Raw genomic sequence first — 21,293 nt, forward strand, 5'->3', positions numbered from 1 at the left:
AGGTCAGAAGTTCAAGACCAGCCTGGACAACATGCTGAAACCCCATCTCTAGGAAAAATACAAAAATTAGCTGGGCGTGGTGGTGGGCACCTGTAATCCCAGCTACTTGGGAGGCTGAGGCAGAAGAATTGCTTGAACCCAAAAGGCAGTGAGCTCAGATTGTGCCATTGCACTACAGCCTGGGCAACAACAGCAAAGCTCCATCTCAGGAAAAAAAAAAAAAAAGAGAGAGAGAGAGAAAGGAAAACCAATGCCAGTACTAGCAACTCCTCTTCCCCCGAAAATATGACAAACAAGAATGTAGGCAGGCAAAGGAATTATACAGCTTAAACTAATGAAGCAGAAAGGACAAACTCAATTTTGAACCCACTGAATTTGCCACAAATATTGTAGAAAATATTCTCAAGGACTTTACAGTTGTCTACTTTGATTGGCACAAGGTTCATACAACAGTATTTGTGTCAAGGCACATCTTACTGTTTTTTGGCGGTCTTCCTCTTTCCATTGATTTTGTCATGATGGTTGATTTTCGTTGTCACCTTCATCTTACAGATTTTAGCTCTAACTTTTGTTTCTGCCTGTCTCCATAGAGTAATGACGTCTTTCAGGCCAATTTTATTTCCTGGAAAGGAAGAAACTCTTTTCTTTGTGTGCATACAAATGGACCTCAGCCCTTGGTGAGACTGAGGAGAGGAGAAGGTGAGAAACCTGAGGGCAAGAAGCTGTTCTTTCCCTTTCCAGGGCAAACTCATTTCCACACTATGGGGACTCCAACAGAGCCATACCTTCCTGTCTACGGCGGTTGGACCTCCAGGCTCTCTGCTGTACATCTGTGGATCCATCATGTCCATTTTCAGACTAGAAGATAGTCTTCAGGAAAGACAACTAGGAAATAATAATATAAGAATGACGGCTGGGCACAGTGGCTCATGCGTATAATCCCAGTACTTTGGGAGGCCGAGGCAGGTGGATCACAGGATCAGGAGTTCAAGACCAGCCTGGCCAAGATGGTGAAACCCCGTCTCTACTAAAAATACAAAAATTAGCCGGGCATGGCAGCGGGCGCCTGTAATCCGAGCTACTCGGGAGGCAGAGGCAGAGAACCGTTTGAAGCTGGGAGGCGGAGGTTGCAGTGAGCCGAGATCACACCACTGCACTCCAGCCTGAGCGACAGAATGAGACTCTGTCACACACACACACACACACACAAGAATGACATGAGGCTGGCAAGGTGGCTCACTCCTGTAATCCCAGCACTTTGGGAGGCCGAGGCAGGCGGATCACCTGAGATCGGGAGTTTGAGACCAGCCTCACCAACATGGAGAAACGCTGTCTCTGCTAAAAATACAAAATTAGCCAGGCATGGTGGTGCATGCCTGTAATCCCAGCTAGTCGGGAGGCTGAGGCAGGAGAATCACTTGAACCCAGTAGGAAAAGGTTGTGGTGAGCTTAGATTGTGCCATTTCACTCCAACCTGGGCAACAAAATTGAAACTCTGTCTCAAAAAAAAAAAAAAAAAAAAAAATAGGCCAGGTGCGGTAGCTCACGCCTGTAATCCCAGCACTTTGGGAGGCTGAGGCAGGTGAATCACAAGGTCAAGAGATGGAGACCATCCTGGGCAACATGGTGAAACCCCGTCTCTACTAAAAATACAAAAATTAGCTGAGCATGGTGATGCACGCCTGTAGTCCCAGCTACTCGGGAGGCTGAGGCAGGAGAACTGCTTGAACCCAGGAGGCAGAGGTTGCAGTGAGCCAAGATCCCACCACTGCACTCCAGCCTGGTGACAGAGACTCCATCTCAAAAAAAAAAAAAAAAAAAAAGACTTGAATATATTTCACACAACTGAACTGCACACTTCAACACGGTTAGATGGTAATTATCATCTTCTAAGTATTTTACCACAGGTTAACATGTTTCACAACTTGAAAAGGAAGTAATTACCTTCAGCTCTCTGAGTTCTAGAATTTGTAACATTTCACCCCGTGCTCCTTCCTGATCTGCACTGGAGCATCTTCTGTCCCTGCTCTACTAAGAGTTCACTTTCCCTTCCCTCACATCAGCTTCATTGAGGCTGGTTTGAACTTAACGCAAAACATTCTCACTAATGACTGAATTCCCACCAAGATTTCCATATTATCACAGTATGCTTTTAATCTTCGAAGATATTAAATATTTGTTCTCATCATAGCTAAAATGCAATGCAAATCCCATCTCAGATGTGGGTCAGATACCTATGAATCTCCTGAGGTAGTCATTGAAATGACTTTTTTCTTGAGACGGAGTGTCACTCTCAACCATGCTGAAGTGCAGTGGCGCTACCTTGGCTCACAGCAACCTCCACCTCCCAGATTCAAGCGATTCTTGTGCCTCGGCCTCCCAAGTAGCTGGGATTACAGGTGCCTGCTACCATGCCTGGCTAATTTTTGTCTTTTTAGTAGAGATGGGGTTTCACCATGTTGGCCCATCTGGTCTTGAACTCCTGACCTCAAATGATCCATCTGCCTCAGCCTCCCAAAGTGCTGGGATTACAGGCATGAGCCACCACACCTGGCCTGAAATAATATCTTTCAAATTCTTTGTAGAATTTGTTTTTTCCTGATTTCTGCACATAGGATAAAAAAAAATGTACTAGGATTTCGAGAGAAGCAATGGGTAATCTAAAAAGATGAAAAGAGCAACCACGTCAATCCCACAGCTACTGCTAGATTTCATAGGAAAGGTAGCTGGCCCAGTTTGGAGCTAGGAGAAATATCAAAACACATGAAGAAATGAGAAGCAAAGAAATGCCATCATGCATGAATGCTTCATGGCACCCATGATGTCCCTGCTTAGGAGGTAATGGTATAGATGACTAGATGACAACGACAAAGATGAGAGGTGCGAATTTGTCCAAGTCCAACAGCTCAACTGAACTTTCCTAAATGGAATTCTTAAAAAGTGGTAAATTTAAAAACTTCCCCTGGCTCACGTGGTGGCTCACGCTTGTAATCCCAGCACTTTGGGAGGCTGAGGCGGGTGGATCATTTGAGGTCGGGTTTTGAGACTAGCCTGGCCAACATGGTAAAACCCCGACTCTACTAAAAATACAAAAATTAGCTGGGCATGGTGGTGGGCACCTGCAATCCCAGCTACTTGAGAGGCTGAGGCAGGGGAATCACTGGAAGCCAGGAGGTGGAGGTTGCAGTGAGCCGAGGTCACACCATTATACTCCAGCCTGGGCAACAGAGGGAGACTCATCTCGGGGGTGAGAAAAGAAAAAAAAAAAAAAAAAAAAAGCTTCCTCCAATTTATACCGAAAATTCTCTGTTCAGGACTAAGTGGCATAGAGAATGTTAAATGTGCCTAGATATCTTCATAACTCATATATTTTCTGTTTTCTACATATCTTGAAAGGCAGTGCCAAATGACGTGTAATTATCTAGGTGGTAAAACTGAAACATACTTCCTCTTCCCTTGAATATAAAAAAGCATTGTGGTATTAGTACTTTTATCTTGGATCATTGTTCAGAAGGAGGTTCAGCCCCCAGACAACCACATTTTTACTGTCATGAATGGCAAGACAAAATGTAGAGCTCAACTTCCCCAAAGGAAAAAAGGCTCAAAAGACAAATTATGGCACAACTTAGCAGCCAAATTCTTACCAAGTACAGACTTTTGACATACTGATCTCTCTCCAGTTGCAAGTGGGAACATGCACTTTGAATGATGTCATTCAAAATTACCCTGCCCAGACACACTTTTCATTGATTCTCTTGGAGGGCAGTTCTAAGAGATTCTCTGGGGCTTTCTCTGCATCATGAGACGCAGTGCAGTTCTGCCCTTCACCTTCTGGCAGAACTCGGGAAGGTGTCTGCCTCGTCCCTATGACCTCAGAGGAACTTTGTCTCAGGCCAATTTTTTGTTCCTTGGGCTCTTTCATTTCCCCTAAAAATCATTTGCTGCCCCTCTAAATGGCCTACATCTCCATCTATCTCCCTCTCCCCTCAGAAGAGGGTGCTCTTTAAGCATCAACCATCCAGCCCTTCTAGCAGTCTCAATTTTCAGCTGGTTCCCATGTTTATGCCTGTTCTATGTTTTTCTTTTCCTGTTAAGCTGTCTGTTGTCAGCTCATTTCTGCAGTGAATCTTCAGAGAGGAGATTGGAAGCTTTCCTTCCACCCATACGATAGAACTATAAAGCAGAAGAGTTTAGAAAGAATTTCCTATTTAAGTGACGAAACCTCATACTCCATTTGTGATAAATAGCACAAAGGTTAAAAAAACTTATTTTTGACCAAAAGCTCTGTTGACATTCTATTAAACAAACACTGACCTATTTAATTTTCATAATGTAAATGACAGATATTTTCATAATTCTTATGCTAATAAATCATTTCCCTGATTTTTTGGGTAAAACCACATATTCATAATGAAGTCCAGAAACGTGAATTGTTTTATATAATTTATTCTTATTTGTGATTACAAGTATACCTCTACAGAAAGTTAGTATACTCACCCAAAGGTAAACTGTCCAGAGGGTAACGACAACTTTATAACTTCTCGGAAACGCAATAATGATACGTAACCAAGGACTTCTACCAAAGTCAGTCCCACGATGACGATGGTCAGCCAGAGTATTGATAACCTGGAATAATAATAGTTGAAATAATGAAAAGGTCAATGACACTGACAATATTTCACTCAGAAAGAATCATCCTTAGAAACCGTCAACCTCCTCCAAAAGGTAACCACATCCCTCAGATATCACCGTGGGATTCCACTGCTACAAAAAAGAACAGAAGTTAGAAGTCACATGTTTTTCAGATGGCTGGTAGTGTTTTTAGGCATTGCAAATGTGGGGTGTTGTCTTTCTTGGTATAAAGCAGCGATATCCAATCTTTTGACTTCCCTGCCTATATTAAAAGAAGCAAAGTTGTCTTGAGCCACACATAACATACACTAACACTAACAATAGCTGATGATCTAAAAAAAACCTCTCTTTTTTTTTTGAGACAGAGTTCCGCTCCACTCAGTCGCCCAGGCTGGAGTGCAGTGGTGCAATCTCGACTCACTGCAACCTCCAGCTCCTGGGCTCAAGCCATTCTCCTGCCTCAGCCTCCCGAGTAGCTGAGATTACAGGTCTCTGCCACCATGCCTGACTAATTTTTGTATTTTTAGTAGAGATGAGGTTTCACCATGTTGGCCAGTCTGGCCTTGAACTCCTGACAGGTGATCTGCCTGCCTTGGCCTCCCAAAGTGCTGGGATTACAGGTGTGAGCCACCATGCCCGGCCACTTTGTTTTTGTTTTTGTTTGTTTTTGAGATGGGGTCTCACTCTGTCACCCAGGCTGGAGTGCAGTGGTGTGCTCTCGGCTCACTGCAACCTCTGCCTCTCAGGTTCAAGTGATTCTCCTGCCTCACCCTCCTGAGTAGCTGGGAGTACAGGTGCCTGACAGTGCACTCAGCAAATTTTTGTATTTTTTGTGGAGATGGGGTTTTGCCATGTTGGCCAGGGTGGTCTCGAACTCCTGACCTCAGGTAATCTGCCCGCCTCAGCCTCCCAAAGTGCTAGGATTACAGGCATGAGCCACTGTACCTGGCCAAAATCTCCTAATGTTTTAAGAAAGTTTACAAATTTGTGTTGAACTGCTTTCAAAACTGTCCTGGGCCACATGCACCCCGTCACTCATGGCTAAGACAAGCTAAGTATAAAGTAATTATCTTTTCTTTTCTTTTTGTTTTGAGACAAAGTTTTGCTCTGTCACCCAGGCTAGATTGCAGTGGCATGATCTCAGCTCACTGCAACCTCTGCCTCCCGGGTTCAAGCGATTCTCCTGCCTCAGCTACAGAGTAACTGGGATTACAGGCGCCTGCCACCACGCTCAGCTAATTTTTGTATTTTTATAGTAGAAACAGGGTTTCACCATCTTGGCCAGGCTGGTCTCCAACTCCTGACCTCATGATCCACCTACCTTGGCCTCCCAAAGTGCTGGGAATACAGGTGTGAGCCACTGCACCTGGCCAGTAGTTATCTTTTCTTTAAAGTTATTTACTTGTTTTTTAAATTGATGTATAACATTGGATGCATTTATTATATATCACATGGTAAAAGAATCCCTCTAAATAATACTTCTCTCTTGGATTATATGAATCTTTGCCATTTAAATCTCAGCATAAGTAAAAAAAAAAAAAATACAATGAAGAGATTACTTCATTCACAAGTATCAAATTTTAGTGCTTAAAAATTAACAAGGTGGGCCGGGCGTGGCGGCTCATGCCTGCAATCCCAGCACTTTGGGAAGCCGAGGTGGGTGGACCACGAGATCAGGAGATTGAGACCATCCTAGCTAACACGGTGAAACCCATCTCTACTAAAAATACAAAAAATTAGCAGGGCATGGTGGCACGCGCCTATAGTTCCAGCTACTTGGGAGGCTGAGGCAGAAGAATCACTTGAACCCGGGAGGCGGAGGTTGCAGTGAGCCGAGATCGCACCACTGCACTTCAGCCTGGGTGACAGAGCGAGACTCTGTCTCAAAAAAAAAAAAAAAAAAAAAAAATTACCAAGGTGGAGATCATGAAAATGGCATGAATAGTGTGGGATTTCTCTAAGATTGTTGATATTAATTCCATTAGACTCTTATGTGAGTGAAGACGAAGACTTCCCCTGAGTAAGTTCAGACAGTTTGTGATAACATTTCTACATCGATTCCTCAGGATTTAACTATATATTCTTCAAAACATCTCATGGTGAATTAAACAGAGATAGCCCTTCAACAGGTTGAACCAGCATATGCTGAGTCTGAAATGGAAATGATGGAGTTAGAGAACCATACAACAATGGTAATGATTTCAGAAACATGGTGTTGAGCAGAACAAAGCAGACACAAAAGAGTACCTATGGCATGGCATGAATCTGTATACGCGAAATTCCAGAATAAGCAAGCTAACCTATGATAAGAAAGAGACTGGCTGGGAAGAGTGAGAGTTCACTTTCTGGGGTGACATAATAGTGCAGATCTTGGCTGGGCACGGTGGTTCACGCCTGTAATCCCAACGCTTTGGGAGGCCGAGGCGGGCGGATCACCTGAGGTCGGGAGTTCAAAACCAGGCTGACCAACATGGAGAAACCCTATCTCTACTAAAAATACAAAATTAGCTGGGAGTGGTGGCACATGTCTGTAATCCCAGCCACTCGGGAGGCTGAGGCAGGAGAATCGCTCGAACCTGGGAAGCAGAGGTTGCGGTGAGCTGATATTGCCCCATTGCACTCCAGCCTCGGCAACAAGGGAGAAACTGTCTCAAAAAAATAAATAAATAAATAAAATAATGTAGATCTTGAAAGGGGGTTGGTTTATGCTGGTGCATGTACTTTCCAAAGTGAGTAAACTTACACTTAAGGTTATATATTTTGGCCAGGCATGGTGGATCACGACTGTAATCCCAGCACTGGGATTCTGAGGCAGGCGGATCACGAGGTCAAGAGATGGAGACTATCTTGGTGAACATGGTGAAACCCCGTCTCTACTAAAAATACAAAAATTAGCCAGGCATTGTAATCTGAGCTACTCAGGAGGCTGAGGCAGGACAATTGCTTGAACCCCGGAAGCGGAGGTTGCAGTGAGCCGAGATCTTACCACTGCACTCCAGCCTGGGCGACAGACTGAGACTCTGTCTAAAAAAAAAAAAAAAAAAAAAGTCATCAAACCAGATGACACAAATCAAATGACGTTTCACTTTGTTTTGGTCCATTTTGTTTGTTAGAGACGAGTGCAGCGGGGCCATCTCGGCTCACTGCAACGTCCAGCTCCTGGGCCCAAGCGATCCTCCCACCTCAGCCTCTCCAGTAACTGGGATAACAGGTAGGCACCACCAGGCCCAACTAATCTTTTTTGGAATTTTTTGTAGAGATGGGGTTTCGCTATGATGCCCTGGCTAGTCTTCGACTCCTGGACTCAAGTGATCTGCCCACCTCGGCCCCCTAAAGTGCTGGGATTACAGGCCTGAGCTGTGTAATTTCATGCCGCTTGACACAGCCCAGTAAAAAGGAAGAAACCCCGCGGGTCCAGCGTCTACTCACACAGATGCACCGACGGCTGATACATTCCAGCAGGAGCCCAAAGAGGAGCCAAAAGAGCATCCACCACACCCGCATGTCCTGGTCCTTTCAGGGCACCCTGAGGCGACCAGGACAGAGGTGGAGGTGGCTTAGGGCAGGGGGGAGGGAAGGGGACGGGGACCGGGCCAGACCTGAGTTGGGGAGGGGGAGAGGAGGGGGAGGGGAAGGGGAGGGGAAGGGGGGAAGTAAGGGAAGGGAAAGGAGAAGGGAGCTGTTGGGCACCTGGAGGAGGTGGAGGAGGAGGAGGAGAAGAAGAAAGGGTCTGGGAAAGGATCCGGTTCAAATTATGTTCTCAAGCGCTGGTGGAAGGTTTAGCTACAGGTCACGGAGAAGATCAGGGAAGCAACAGGACACGCGGGGCAAGGGAGCGTGAGGCTTAGGAGCAATTAGAGGGAGACAAAAAGGTTCTGCTTTCCACCAAACCTTCTTCGGTCTGGGCCCTCCCTTAGCAACCCTGGGGCCTTATACTCCCTCTCCAACAATCCCTGATGACCCCTGGTGGTGCCTCACAATGGACAATGCCAAGTAGCGCCCGCATCATTCCAATGACCCCTCCCCCATCTCAGTCTCCCACACTCCTCGCAAGGACAGGTCCTCTCTGGAACCTTCACAAACCTGATTTCTGGTCCTCCCCAACCAGCTCCCTGTCCCTGCTTCTGGGCGCTCCTTCCTTCCTGAGCTCCCAGGGTTCCTCAGGGTCACTTTTGGCGACAAAACATAAAAAACAAATGATGGCAGGATGGCAGGAAGAACCTCATACCCAAGCAGAGTGCCAGGTTTTACAGCCTCCACTCAGCCATTCATATCCTAAGCAACAAAACATCAGCAGGATGTGGAAGGTCCCGATAGTAAACCATCTCCATCACATCCATGTAGCCATCCGTCCATCAACCTGTATCTCAGGAACAAATGTAGATACATTCATTTTAAGCATGCATGGTACATTTACAAAAATTAACCTGACTTATTTTTTTCCAGCAAATCTCAATATATTTGAGAGCAATCAAATCACACAGCATGTTTCTGATCATATAACTATGCTAGAAGTCAATGATTAAAAGCTAATTCAAAATTATTATTTTCTTGGAAATTCAAAGTGCCCTTATAAGACATAAACATAAGAAAGAATCCAAAATGAAACAAGATTGCCTTTCAACTCAATGATAAGATCATAACATGGCCATAAAATGTCTCCCTCTGGCCTGGGAATTCCTCTTTGTGGCACAAGGTTTTGTGATCTCAAATCACCCCTAACCCACCTAGACATTTTAACATCCGAAACCGAGTGATGATGTCCTTATTTATATCATCTCACTGCCTGTGTGTGTGGACTTTAAATTCTGAACCCAAATGAGGGGAAGAAAACCAAGTTGACCTTCATGATTGACCTCTCAGGGATGTCCAAGGAATCTGTGCATTTCAAGAAACAAAGTTCATCAGCTTCTCTCCTAAGGTATTTGCCCACAATACCCAGAGGGCTTGGCAGCATCATGTGTGATGGGTGGGGAGCTCCAAGCAGGTGGGCAGGACCCAGGGGCCTGGTGACCAGGACAAACCCCCACTGTCCATCAACTTTCCTGGCCCTGTCCTCTGCTAAACTTCCCACAGGCCTTCTGCCCGATCACACAGAGTATGCCCAAACTCTCTCAGGCCTCTGGCAGCTGAAAACCACTGCTTTAAATCCCTTTACCATTTACTATGACATAAGGTTATTGTAAACAGGAAATATTCTATTGATGCTACAAATGGAAAGCCAATGCCTTTACCATAAATAGAAAAACAACCCTAAGAAGCAAGCAAAACAAAAACAGGGGCTGGGTGTGGTGGCTCACGCCTGTAATCCCAGCACTTTGGGAGGCCGAGGTGGGCGGATCACAAGGTCAGGAGTTCCAGACCAGCCTGGCCAATATGGTGAAACCCTGTCTCTAATAAAATACAAAAATTAGCCGGGTGTGGTGGTGGGCGCCTGTAGTCCCACCTACTTGGGAGGCTGAGGCAGGAGAATAGTTTGAACCCGGGAGGCAGAGTCTGCAGTGAGCCAAGATTGCACCACTGCACTCCAGCCTAGGCGACAGAGTGAGACTCTGTCTCAAAAACAGCAACAACTACAAACAAACAAAAAACAGGGTTAACGAAAGTATGGAATTCAATTCTTTTTATATGCTGCAGCCACGTTCCGGCCCTAGATTTGGCTGGGCATGGTGGCTCACGCCTGTAATCCCAGCACTTTGGGAGGCTGAGGCAGGCGGATCACGAGGTTAGGAGTTCGAGACCAGCCTGACCAACATGGTGAAACCCCGTCTCTACTAAAAATACAAAAATTAGCCAGGCATGGTGGCACACGCCTGTAATCCCAGCTACTCAGGAGGCTGAGGCAGGACAATCCCTTGGACCCGGGAAGCGGAGGTTGCAGTGAGCCGAGATCGTACCATTGCATTCCAGCCTGGGTGACAGAAAGGAATGAGACTCTGTCTCAAAAAACAAACAAACAAAAAAGAAGCCCTAGATTTCGGTTGTGTTGGTTGTAAAAGGAGAGACCAAGTAAGTGGGGGTTGAAGTCAGATTAGAGCAAAAGTGAATGGCAGAGAGTACTATAATGTCCAAGAAGGGCTGCTAGAGTCACCGTGATCATAGCCCAAGCAGAGACAGGGAAAGGAAGATGTGAGCGGAGTTTGGGGTCTCGAACAATGGAGGTTATTCGTGCAGCCCAGGAAAGGCTCCCCAAAGCCAGGATCAACCTCCCTTGCAGGCGGTCCCTCATGGAGGCATGGCCAGGCACCTTAGAGACCAGCTATGTTGCTGCTGACCAGCTGTGTGACCCTGGGCTGGTTTCCTTCCATACAATGGGAGTGCCAATGGCTGCATGCATGCAAAGACCGTCTGAGGATAGGAGGAAGCAATCTGTTGAGCACCCGTGTACCTGAGTGTCATCACCTCCCAAGGGCATCCTTCGTTCCAGAGCTGGCACCTTGGAAGGCCCTTGGTCACTGTAGGCAGTGATGATGGTAACAGCAGTAAATCATCATTTACGGCTGATGAGGGAAGGCCAGGGGTAGGGCTCCTAGGTCCTGGATAACAATGAGGGTCTGGGCACTCCTGGGGACAGCTGAGTGGTAGGACTCCTGGGTCCCCAGGGGGCAGGTCCATCTTCAGTGGCATTGGGCCTAGGCTGGGATGCTGAGTTATCCACTGGAGCATCAGCAGTACAGGCAGGCACAGAGGCAGTGGATCCATCGGAGGTGGCAGGTGTAGGATCGTCTGGTGAGCAAGTAGAGTCACCAATTCTTGCTGACCACTACCCCCATTACCCCCACTATCCCCACAGACCATGCCCTGTCCCTTGCCTCATACTCCGGCAGGGCACAGGCTCGCACCTGGGGCCTCATGGAGCATCTCTCTAAGACCTCTGTGTCCTGGTCATTGAATAGGCACTTGAGTCACCCAGGGCCATTGGAACAAAGAGGAAGAATCAGGCCCCACGATGTTTTGGGAGATTGTTTAGCACAGGAAAATGCACAGAATACATGCACGACACGGGGGCACTGTCAGTGTGGGAGCAATGGTTTACAACCTCCAGCCCTAATCTGAGCACTCTCACCTGTGCAATCTGAAAGGAACAGGAGACTTGCAGGAAAGACAGTGCCTGGATTTAACTTAAAGGAACTAAAATGTTGGAATTTTTACTCTTGATATCCCTCCAAATCAACTCTCTCAATGTTCCCATCCTCAAAACTATCATATGGGGTAACTGAGGCAGTCAGAGATTTACTGACTCAATGTCACTCAATTGATTCTGAGTTCACTGCTGATTACATCTGACCAAACTGCTTTTTCTGAAGTCTACTCCGTTTCATCATGCTGGTGATGATTTTGTGCAGCTCTGGCACAAACTCCACCTGGCTGAAGATAAAACAAATCTGCGGTGACTTAGTCCTCCTGTCATTTCCCATCAGTTCCCCACTCTCCTCCTCTGCCCCTCCACAGTCTCCCATGCAGGCTGACACCATATGACGGCCTTAATGGAGTCCACCGAGTATTTCAGGTTCTCTCCTGGGCCACTTGAAAGTGGATGTACCCATGGGATTTGCTTTGACCCAGGAGATGTGAGTGGAAGTGAAGCGTATCACCTCGAGGCAAAAGAGTTGGGAGCCATTGAGATGGGCCACTCTCTCCTTCATCTCTTAGAGCAGCTGACAGCTCCCATATGGAGGCTGCTCCTTTATTCTCATGGCAGGATGAGGGCATGTGGGGCACAGGGCACAGGAGAGCCATGGGGGATGTGCAGCATGGGCAGGAAAAGAGCCTTCAGTGGCGTACATTTCCATCGTTTGGGGCTGTTTCTTACCTACAGTGATACCTAGCCCATCCTAGCAGGCATGCACCGTCTACTCCACACTCTGTGATGCAGACTAGCCTGCCGTCAGAACATGAACTGGTGGTCAGACACACGTAGGTTTCAGTTCCAGCTCTGCCTCTTATTGACTGCAACCTCAGGTTTAACTTTCAGTCTCTGAGCCTCAGTTTCAACTCTGTAAAATGAGGTGGCTATACCATCTCAGGTTGCAGAGAGAATTAAATGAAATATAAGTGCATGTAGAGCATTGAACCCAGGGCCTGGCACACACAGTGAGTACACAATGTTAGCCATGTAGCTTCATAATGCATACTGATTGTCAATATTCAGACAATGCAGTAAAGTGTTACCAAAAATAAAAGTAAACTTATTTGCATATGTATTCTTTCAATCTTTATTTTTTAAACAGGGTAAAACTATGCATATTCTTTCATAGCCAGTGTTTTTCTCTTCATAGTACATTGTTAAAATAATTTTATCTTGGACCGGGTGCAGTGGCTCACACCTATAGTCCCAGCACTTTGGGAGGCCGCGGTGGGCAGATCACGAGGTCAAGAGTTGACACGAGCCTGGCCAATATGGTGAAACCCCATCTCTACTAAGAATACAAAAATTAGCTGGGCATGGTGGTGCACACCTGTAGTCCCAGCTACTCAGAGGCTGAGGCAGAGGAATTGCTTGAACCCAGGAGACGGAGGTTGCAGTGAGCCAAGATTGTGCCATTGCACTCCAGCCTGGGCGACAGAGTGAAACTGTCTCAAAAATATATGTGTGTATGTGTGTGTGTGTGTGTGTGTGTGTGTGTGTGTGTGTGTGTGTGTGTGTGTGTGTGTGTATCTATATAAATCTCAAAAATAAAAGATCATTTTTGAGATTATCATTTTAAAAGACAAGATAATGTTCAACTTAATGACTAATTTAATTATTACTATTGGACTTTTTGTAGACTGCACAGAGCATTCAAAACAAATGAAGAATAAAAAATATGTATTACATGTTGTAAAATAAATGTGATGTGGTTAATTCTTTTATTCAAAATTATAGAACATATATATGTACTATAGAATGTATTTCTTATTATGAGTCATGTTAAAAAGTAGTTTAGAAGCTGTTGATTTGAATTTCCTTTTCAAATTTTGCAGGATAATTTTTTTTTTTTTTTTGACAGAGTCTCGTTCTGTCGCACAGTCTGGAGTGCAATGGCCTGATCTCGGCCCACTAAAACCTCCACCTCCTGAATCTAAGCAATTCTCCTGTCTCAGCCTCCTGAGTAGCTGGGACTACAGGCTCACACCACCATGCCCAGCTAATTTTTGTATTTTTAGTAGGGACGAGGTTTTGCCATATTGGTCAGGCTGGTCTCGAAGTCCTGGCCTCAGGTGATCCACCAGCCTCAGCCTCCCAAAATGCTGGGATTACAGGCATGAGTCACCATGCCCAGCCTAAACTTGGCAAGATAATAAATAACCTTTTTAAGTGTCATTGGGCACTTGTCTGGTTGTTTTTCTTTAGGTTACCATGCCAGCAATGATTCCTTTTGAGTTTCTGACAGAAGATAGTGGTTTTCATCCAAATAAGTCAACTACTCTACCCCATCCCTAAGCTACTTGTATGGAAAGAAAAAGAGGAAGAAGCCAGTACTGTGACTGCGTAAGCTTCCCCCAGCATCACCCGCTATGAGATGTGTGGCAGCTGAGACCCGGGAACTGCTCAAGGGCACCAGGCCCCATCTGTCTGCACTCACTCACCTTCCTCAGGTACTCGCATGGGCATGTCACTGACTTTACGTGCTGCTGCAGCTCCTTGGTGAGCTGGCCCTGCTCATGGGACAGGAACTGTGGGGTCAGGACAATAGAGAGCTTCACCATTTGCAGAATGAGAACAGGGGCTCATCATGAGTGCCAACCTATTAGATAATTTTTTTAAAAAAGTGTTGAATGAGTGGAAAAACAAGGTGATGTTTCAGTCTGTAGTGGTCAAGGGCTTCAGAAAGGGACAGAACCAAGTTCAAATTCCTGTACTTTGAATTTCTACTTCATGCCATGCAAAATTATTTTACCCCTTTTAACCTCAGTTTTCTTCTGTGTGAAACAGGAACAATAGTTTCATTCGTCATTCAGTTTCTCTCAAGGTTTCACGAGATCATACCTATAAAACATCCAAGTCATTTAAATGTATCATCATCTCTGTCATAATTAGTGGGATCCATTTCACTATTATTGGATATACAGTTCTGTGCCTGAAACCTACAAAAAAAGAAAATGTTAAGTCTAAAAAGCATTAGTGATTTCTCATTTTTATATTACTAATTATAACCCTATTTAATCACACAAGGCCTTGTCCGTGGCAGGTGCTCAATAAACACTTGTCGAATCAATGCCATGTGGGCTCCGGAGCCACACTGTTTAGATTCTATTCTGCCTCCACCACTTATCAGCTGTGGGATCTGGGTAAGATAATTCACCTCTTTATGTGTGCACTTCCCTCTCCATAAACTATATATAATGAGAATCCTTAGCTCATTCAGTTGTGGTGAGGGGTGAATGATTTGGCACACAGGAGGGGCTTGTTAAACATTAGCCGTGATGATCTCCTTCCAAATCTTCATTTTCAGAGCCACAGATGAGGCCATAGTGCAACCAGGTGACCTTAGAGTGTAAGTACACATGATCGCCAGCTATGCTCTATCTCCACCATAGGTCCAAGACTGGGTAGTTCTGGCCTGGAGGTTTCTGCTGCATCTGCCTTCTCAGTGTTCACCTAAGGACTTTTGTATTTACCTCCTCACATCCCCACAGATGGGGTTCAGGCTGCCGGACACAGCTGGGTGATACCAGGGCAGTGGTCACCTGTGCCAGCCCCATGAGGTAGCTGGAGGATCATTGTTCCTTCCTTCTCGGGCTCTGGGCAGATGCCAGGGCTGGGGTGACCCATGCCCTCAAGTTTCTTCCTTTGGTGGGCCACATTTTCCCTTGGCAAAGAGGGTAAAGGTCACAGGATGCCAGAGAGCTGTGACTTCTCTGTGCCCTGGGCCCAAACTATGAAGACCTGACACACTATGCTAAAAGTCCAAGGCTGGGTGCTCCCCTGAGCTTCTTGCCTCACCGCTTCTGCTGAGGGAGGAATGAATACTATGTCCTCCCAGATCTTTGGGAGCTTGTAGCAAGCAGCCTCCCCAGCGCAAAATCTCTTGGAAACCTCTAACTGTGTCTGAAACATTAGTGCAAATGTTGCATCCTATTTCCCATATGTCCGCATGTTTTAGGAAAAAACCCTCAATTTCCTAAATATGCAAGAAAAATCGGTATTGTAGGACAATGTGACTTTTTAAAAAATGTTATTTAAAAATCTTCCCCACCTCCTTTTCTGCCCTCCAAGACTGCCAAATGCTTGTTGAACATATATTATTAAATGCCTACTACATGCCAGCCATGATTCATGGTCTTGGGGACACAGCAGAGAACGAACTGACAGGATTCCTCTTATGTAACTCACATTCTTATATGATAATGATAAGGATTAACATTAATTAAGCTGTCACTACGTGTTAGTCACGGTGCAGTCATTCCCACACATTATTACACTTAAATCTGCTAGCAAGCTTGCGAGGTAGTTAGTTGTTCTTCCTTTAAAAACTGAGTCTCGGAATGATGAAGCACTCTGTCCAATGTCACACAGCTAGTAAGTGTGGAGACCTTGCATCCAATCAATGCCCGTCTCATTCTAAAGGCCATGTTATGTGTTCTCCAGCCCATGGAGAATAATTTTAACACAGTCAATGAAATTTCTACACAACAATGTTCTTGTCTCAAGTCCAAGAATGCCTCCTACACCTCCTATAATACTGGCTTTCTGGTGAGTAAAGATGCCATTCTCATGTGTAATCAGGTGGCAAATGGAGATATGACCAAAGTAACCATCTGCCTACACTCATAACCCTGTACACACTCTTCCTGTGTCGATTCAATTCAAGTACCCCTTTTGATCACTTAGCAAATCTGACCTTTAAAAGGGTTAAGGTTTTTATATCCATGTAAGTTTCTGTATTGCTTTGGAAGTCTCTGGTTAAATTAATACTCTTTTAATAGTGACCTGTGATTCTGTTTTGATCAAGTGTTTTAAAACTTGACGTCTTTGATGGGTTTCTCCAGTGTCAAAAATCAAGTCTTTTTGGCTTAAAACTAACTTTGGGATTTTTTCAGCTGCATCCCTTGGGGAGTCTAAAGAATGTATCTCCCATCTTGTAGAGGTATTAAGTGATTCGATTTATTTGGTAGATTAAATGGGCAGGCATTGTCAAATGTGGCGATACTGCATGGGAGGGCACTGTCAAGTGAGGTGACATTAGATCTCATCTCAGTTATATTTATGGGTATGTTGTTGATATACGTGTTCCAAAAATTGCATACATTTATACAAATTTAATATGATTTGTAATTTTGACAGTTATGCTAAATATTTGCTAAAGTTATATTTGTATAAACATGTCATGAATGGCTGGGCACCATCACTCATGCCTGTAATCCCAGCACTTTGGGAGACAAAGGCACGTGGATCACCTGAGGTCGGGAGTTCCAGACCAGCCTAATAGAGTGAAACCCTGTCTCCACTAAAAATACAAAAATTAGCCATGCCTGGTGGCACATGCCTGTAGTCTCAGCTACTCGGGAGGCTGAGACAGGAGAATTGCTTGAACCCAGGAGGCGGAGGTTACAGTGAGCCGAGATCATGCCACTGCACTCCCGCCTGGGTGACAGAGGTAGAATCTATCTTAAAAAAAAAAAGTTATTAATTATTTCTGAAGATTGTATGAAATTTATAAAAGTCTGGTGGCCCTGATATGATGCTGTCAGTCATGACTCTGATTACTGTCTTAAAATGCTGTACATAAGTAATTAAATTTCCTTGTGAACTGGGAAGTTTCATCAGACTTTTATCATAACTATTGTTTCCATCATCCACAGTTACTGTTTTGAATTCTTCTCTAAAAATATTTGTAATTGGCAATAGTCCAAATTTTCTTTTGTTTTTCTTTCCTGTTTTTGAGACACAGTCTGGCTCTGTCGCCTAAGCTGGAGTGCAGTGGTGGGATCTCGGCTCACTGCAAACTCCGCCTCCCGGGTTCACGCCATTCTCCTGCCTCAGCCTCCCAAGTAGCTGGGACTACAGGTGCCTGCCACCACGTCCAGCTAATTTTTTGTATTTTTAGTAGAGACAGGGTTTCACTGTGTTAGCCAGGATGGTCTCAATCTCCTGATCTCATGATCTCCGCGCCTCGGCCTCCCAAAGTGCTGGGATTACAGATGTGAGCCACCGTGCCCAGCCTAATTTTTGCATTTTTAGTAGAGAGGGAGGTTTCACCATGTTACCCAGGGTGGTCTCGATCTCCTGACCTTGTAATCTGCCTGCCTCGGCCTCCCAAAGTGCTGGGATTACAGGCGTGAGCCACTGCAACTGACTTTTTTTCTTTTCCTTTTTTTTTTTTTTTTTTTTTTGAGACAGAGACTCACGCTGTCACCCAGGCTGGAGTGCAGTGGCATGATTTTGGCTCACTGCAACCTCCACCTCCTGAGTTCAAACAACTATCCTGCCTCATCCTTCGGAGTACCTGGGATTACAGGTGCGTGCCACCGTGCCCGGCTCATTTTTGTATTCTTAGTAGAGACGGCATTTCGCCATGTTGGCCAGGCTGGTCTCAAACTCCTGGCCTCAACTGATCCACTCTCATTGGCCTTCCAAAGTGCTGGGATTATAGGCGTGAGCCACCACAACTGGCTCAGTAAATACATTTTTTATTATCAAAAAAGAGTAGTGTATGCTTGGCGTATTCTGTGTAGAATGCATTTTATTGATGTCTCCTATTTTTATAATTTCTGAGTTAAGTACTTTTTAATTAATGCTTTTTAGTTTTGGGCAGATTCAGTTGACTAAAGCACCTCATTTCCCAGATACATGAAATAAAATATTTGGCTTCTTTTCCAATTTCACACTGATGTTATTTTGTGAAAATCAGTGCTTTAAGATAAATCTTTATACGTTAAGGTAAACATGAGAAACTTGATCTAATATTTAATATTTATTCAGTTCTACACTTCATTAACTTCTACACCAGCAGATTTAGACATTATGTAACCATCTCAAGAAGTTTCACTTGGATGTAATGCTTCACGCTTGTAATCCCAGCACTTTAGGAGGCTGAGGTGGGAGGACTGCTTAAGGCAAGGAGTCTGAGACCAGCCTGGGCAATACAGCAAGATCCCATCTCTATTTTAAAGAAAAGTTTCACTTTGGGAGGCCAAGGTGGGTGGATCACAAGGTCAGGAGATCAAGACCATCCTGGCTAACATAGTAAAACCCCATCTCTACTAAAAATATAAAAAATTAGCCGGGCGTGGCGGTGGGCGCCTGTAGTCCCAGCTACTCGGGAGGCTGAGGCAGAAGAATGGCATGAACCCTGCAGGCAGAGCTTGCAGTGAGCTGAGATTGCGCCACTGCACTCCAGCCTGGGCGACAGAGTGACACTCCATCTCAAAAAAAAAAAAAAAAAAAAGTTTCGGCAAATTCCATCTAAGAATTCCACCAGAGTTCTGTTGTCTCCAATGTCATCTTCCACAGATTTCAAGTTGTGAAGCACTGAACTGTTAATTTATCTTGAGAATGTATATTTAAGCTTAATTTAAGACTATATACCTAAAAGTTGAGCATATAATTTCTATAATTAGTTTCTCTAAGTTTCTGTAAGTCATAAGTATGTGGTTTCCAAGTGTATAATTTATCTGAATGTAATAGGCATTAATATATTTTACATTACTGGGACCATAGTACAGAAATTTCTAAATGGTTTGTAAAATAACTTGTTATTTGTGTTGTTGTAAAAGCAGTTAATACAATGGAAAAACTCGTAAGAAGAAGATACAGTTTAACATCAAAAAGTTTACCCAAGGTAATTATGAGTACTACCTGGCAAAACTTCACAGAAGCTGTGGTATCACTTTTATGATGGAAGAATAGTGTTTGCATTTTGTGTAAAAGTACTTGAGGCTGGGCGTGGTGGCTCATGTCTCAGTGCTTTGGGAGGCGAAGGCAGGTGGATCATCTGAGCCCAGGAGTTTGAGACCAGCCTAGGCAACGTGGCAAGAGCCTGTCTCTCCAAAACCTACAAAATTTAGCCAAGCATGGTGGTGTGAGCCTGTAGTCCCAGCTACTTGGGAGACTCACGCTGGAGGATCTCTCGAGCCCAGGAGGCAGAAGATGAATAAATAAATGGATGCAACTGAATGGGATGAGGTCTCTCTTGAAGGAGAGAGCAAAAGAGATTTAAATAGTAACAATTATAATAAGGCTGGGCGCGGTGGCTCACGCTTGTAATCCCAGAACTTCGGGAGGCCAAGGCAGGTGGATCGGTTGAGGTCAGGAGTTCAAGACCAGCATGGCCAACACGGTGAAACCCTGTCTCTATTAAAAATACAAAATTAGCCGGACATGGTAGTGCGTGCCTGTGGTCTCGGCTACTCAGGTGGCTGAGACAGGAGAATCACTTGAACCTGGTAGGCACAGGTTGTAGTGAGCCGATAAATATAAAAAGTATTAGAGTACTAACAGAGGAAAGTTTCCACTGATCACCTTTCAGCTTTAAATAATGCAGAAGCATTTGCCCAGTTTACTTGTAATTAAAAATCATGCATCATTCACAATTTATATCTTTTTTGTTTGTACAAAAATGAACACAAGTTATTCTCTTTTATCTGTATTGTCATTGGTTTGGTGAGAGGGAATTAGGCCACTTGAGAGTTTGTGTGTGTTTACAATTTTCTGGCCAGGCACGGTGGCTCATGCCTGTAATCCCAGCACTTTGGGAGGCCAAGGCGGGCGGATCACTTGAGCTCAGGAGTTCGAGACCAAATTGGGCAACATGGTGAAACCCTATCTCTACGAAGAATACAAAAATTAGCTGAGTGCCGTGGCTTGCGCCTGTCCTCCCAGCTACTTGGGGGGCTGAGGCAGTAGGATCGCTCAAGCCCAGGAGGTGGAGGTTGCAGTGAGCCGAGATCACGCCACTGCACTCCAGGAAGGGCAACAGAGCAAGACTCTGTCTAAAAAAAAAAAAAAAAAAAAAGAGAAAGAAAAGAAAATTAACTTTGGTATTTCAGGTTGTATTTAAATGGAGACTTAACATGAACTATGTTCATAACAGTTGACCAAATTAAGTGTAGATCGTCTCTTTAATAAAGAGATCATCTGGAACTGCAATTTCTAACTCATACATCATTGCTACAAACCTTATTTGTTTACTGTTTCTCTTCCAAGGACCATCAGTCATCCTTTAAAATTCATTTGAAGCTCTGAAAAGATATTTTTTGTTACATGGGCAATTTACTTTTAGTACAGTAAAATGTTATGTGAATTTCTACAGTATGTTTGCCAAAATGAATTATATCTAGAATACACAACAATATATTCTGGAGGCAGCTTTCATTTGAAATTAGGTTCATCTTCTGAGAGTATGAAAAAGTTAATGGGTTTTTGTGCCTGAAGATTTTGATGTTGCATTTGGCTACATTTAATCCACTTTCACCCATAAGTTTTAGCATCTAAAAAAATTAAATCACTGCTAATGTAATTAAAATGCTTTATGAAATGCATTTCTGTCCAGGCTGGAGTGCAGTGGCACAATCTCGGCTCACTGCAAGCTCCGCCTCCCTGGTTCACACCGTTCTCCTGCCTCAGCCTCCCTAGTAGCTGGGATTACATGTGCCTGCCACCACGCCCGGCTAATTTTTTTTTTTTTTTTTTAATGAGGCGGAGTCTCGCTCTGTTGACCAGGCTGGAGTGCAATGGC

General features: G+C 44.6%; 1 protein-coding gene across 1 annotated transcript in view; it reads right to left on the reverse strand.

Annotated features, from left to right (window-relative positions):
* Positions 1–21,293, reverse strand: part of LOC100994703 (serine/threonine-protein kinase SMG1) — a 64,280-nt gene that overhangs the window by 5,917 nt on the left and 37,070 nt on the right. Inside the window, 3 exon segments of the mRNA XM_055099915.2 lie at positions 478–622; positions 786–885; positions 4,498–4,626. Of these exon segments, the coding sequence (XP_054955890.1) occupies positions 478–622; positions 786–885; positions 4,498–4,626 (374 nt within the window).

Source organism: Pan paniscus, chromosome 18 (genome assembly GCF_029289425.2).
Source record: "Pan paniscus chromosome 18, NHGRI_mPanPan1-v2.0_pri, whole genome shotgun sequence".
In the NCBI taxonomy this organism is placed as follows: Eukaryota; Metazoa; Chordata; class Mammalia; order Primates; family Hominidae; genus Pan; species Pan paniscus.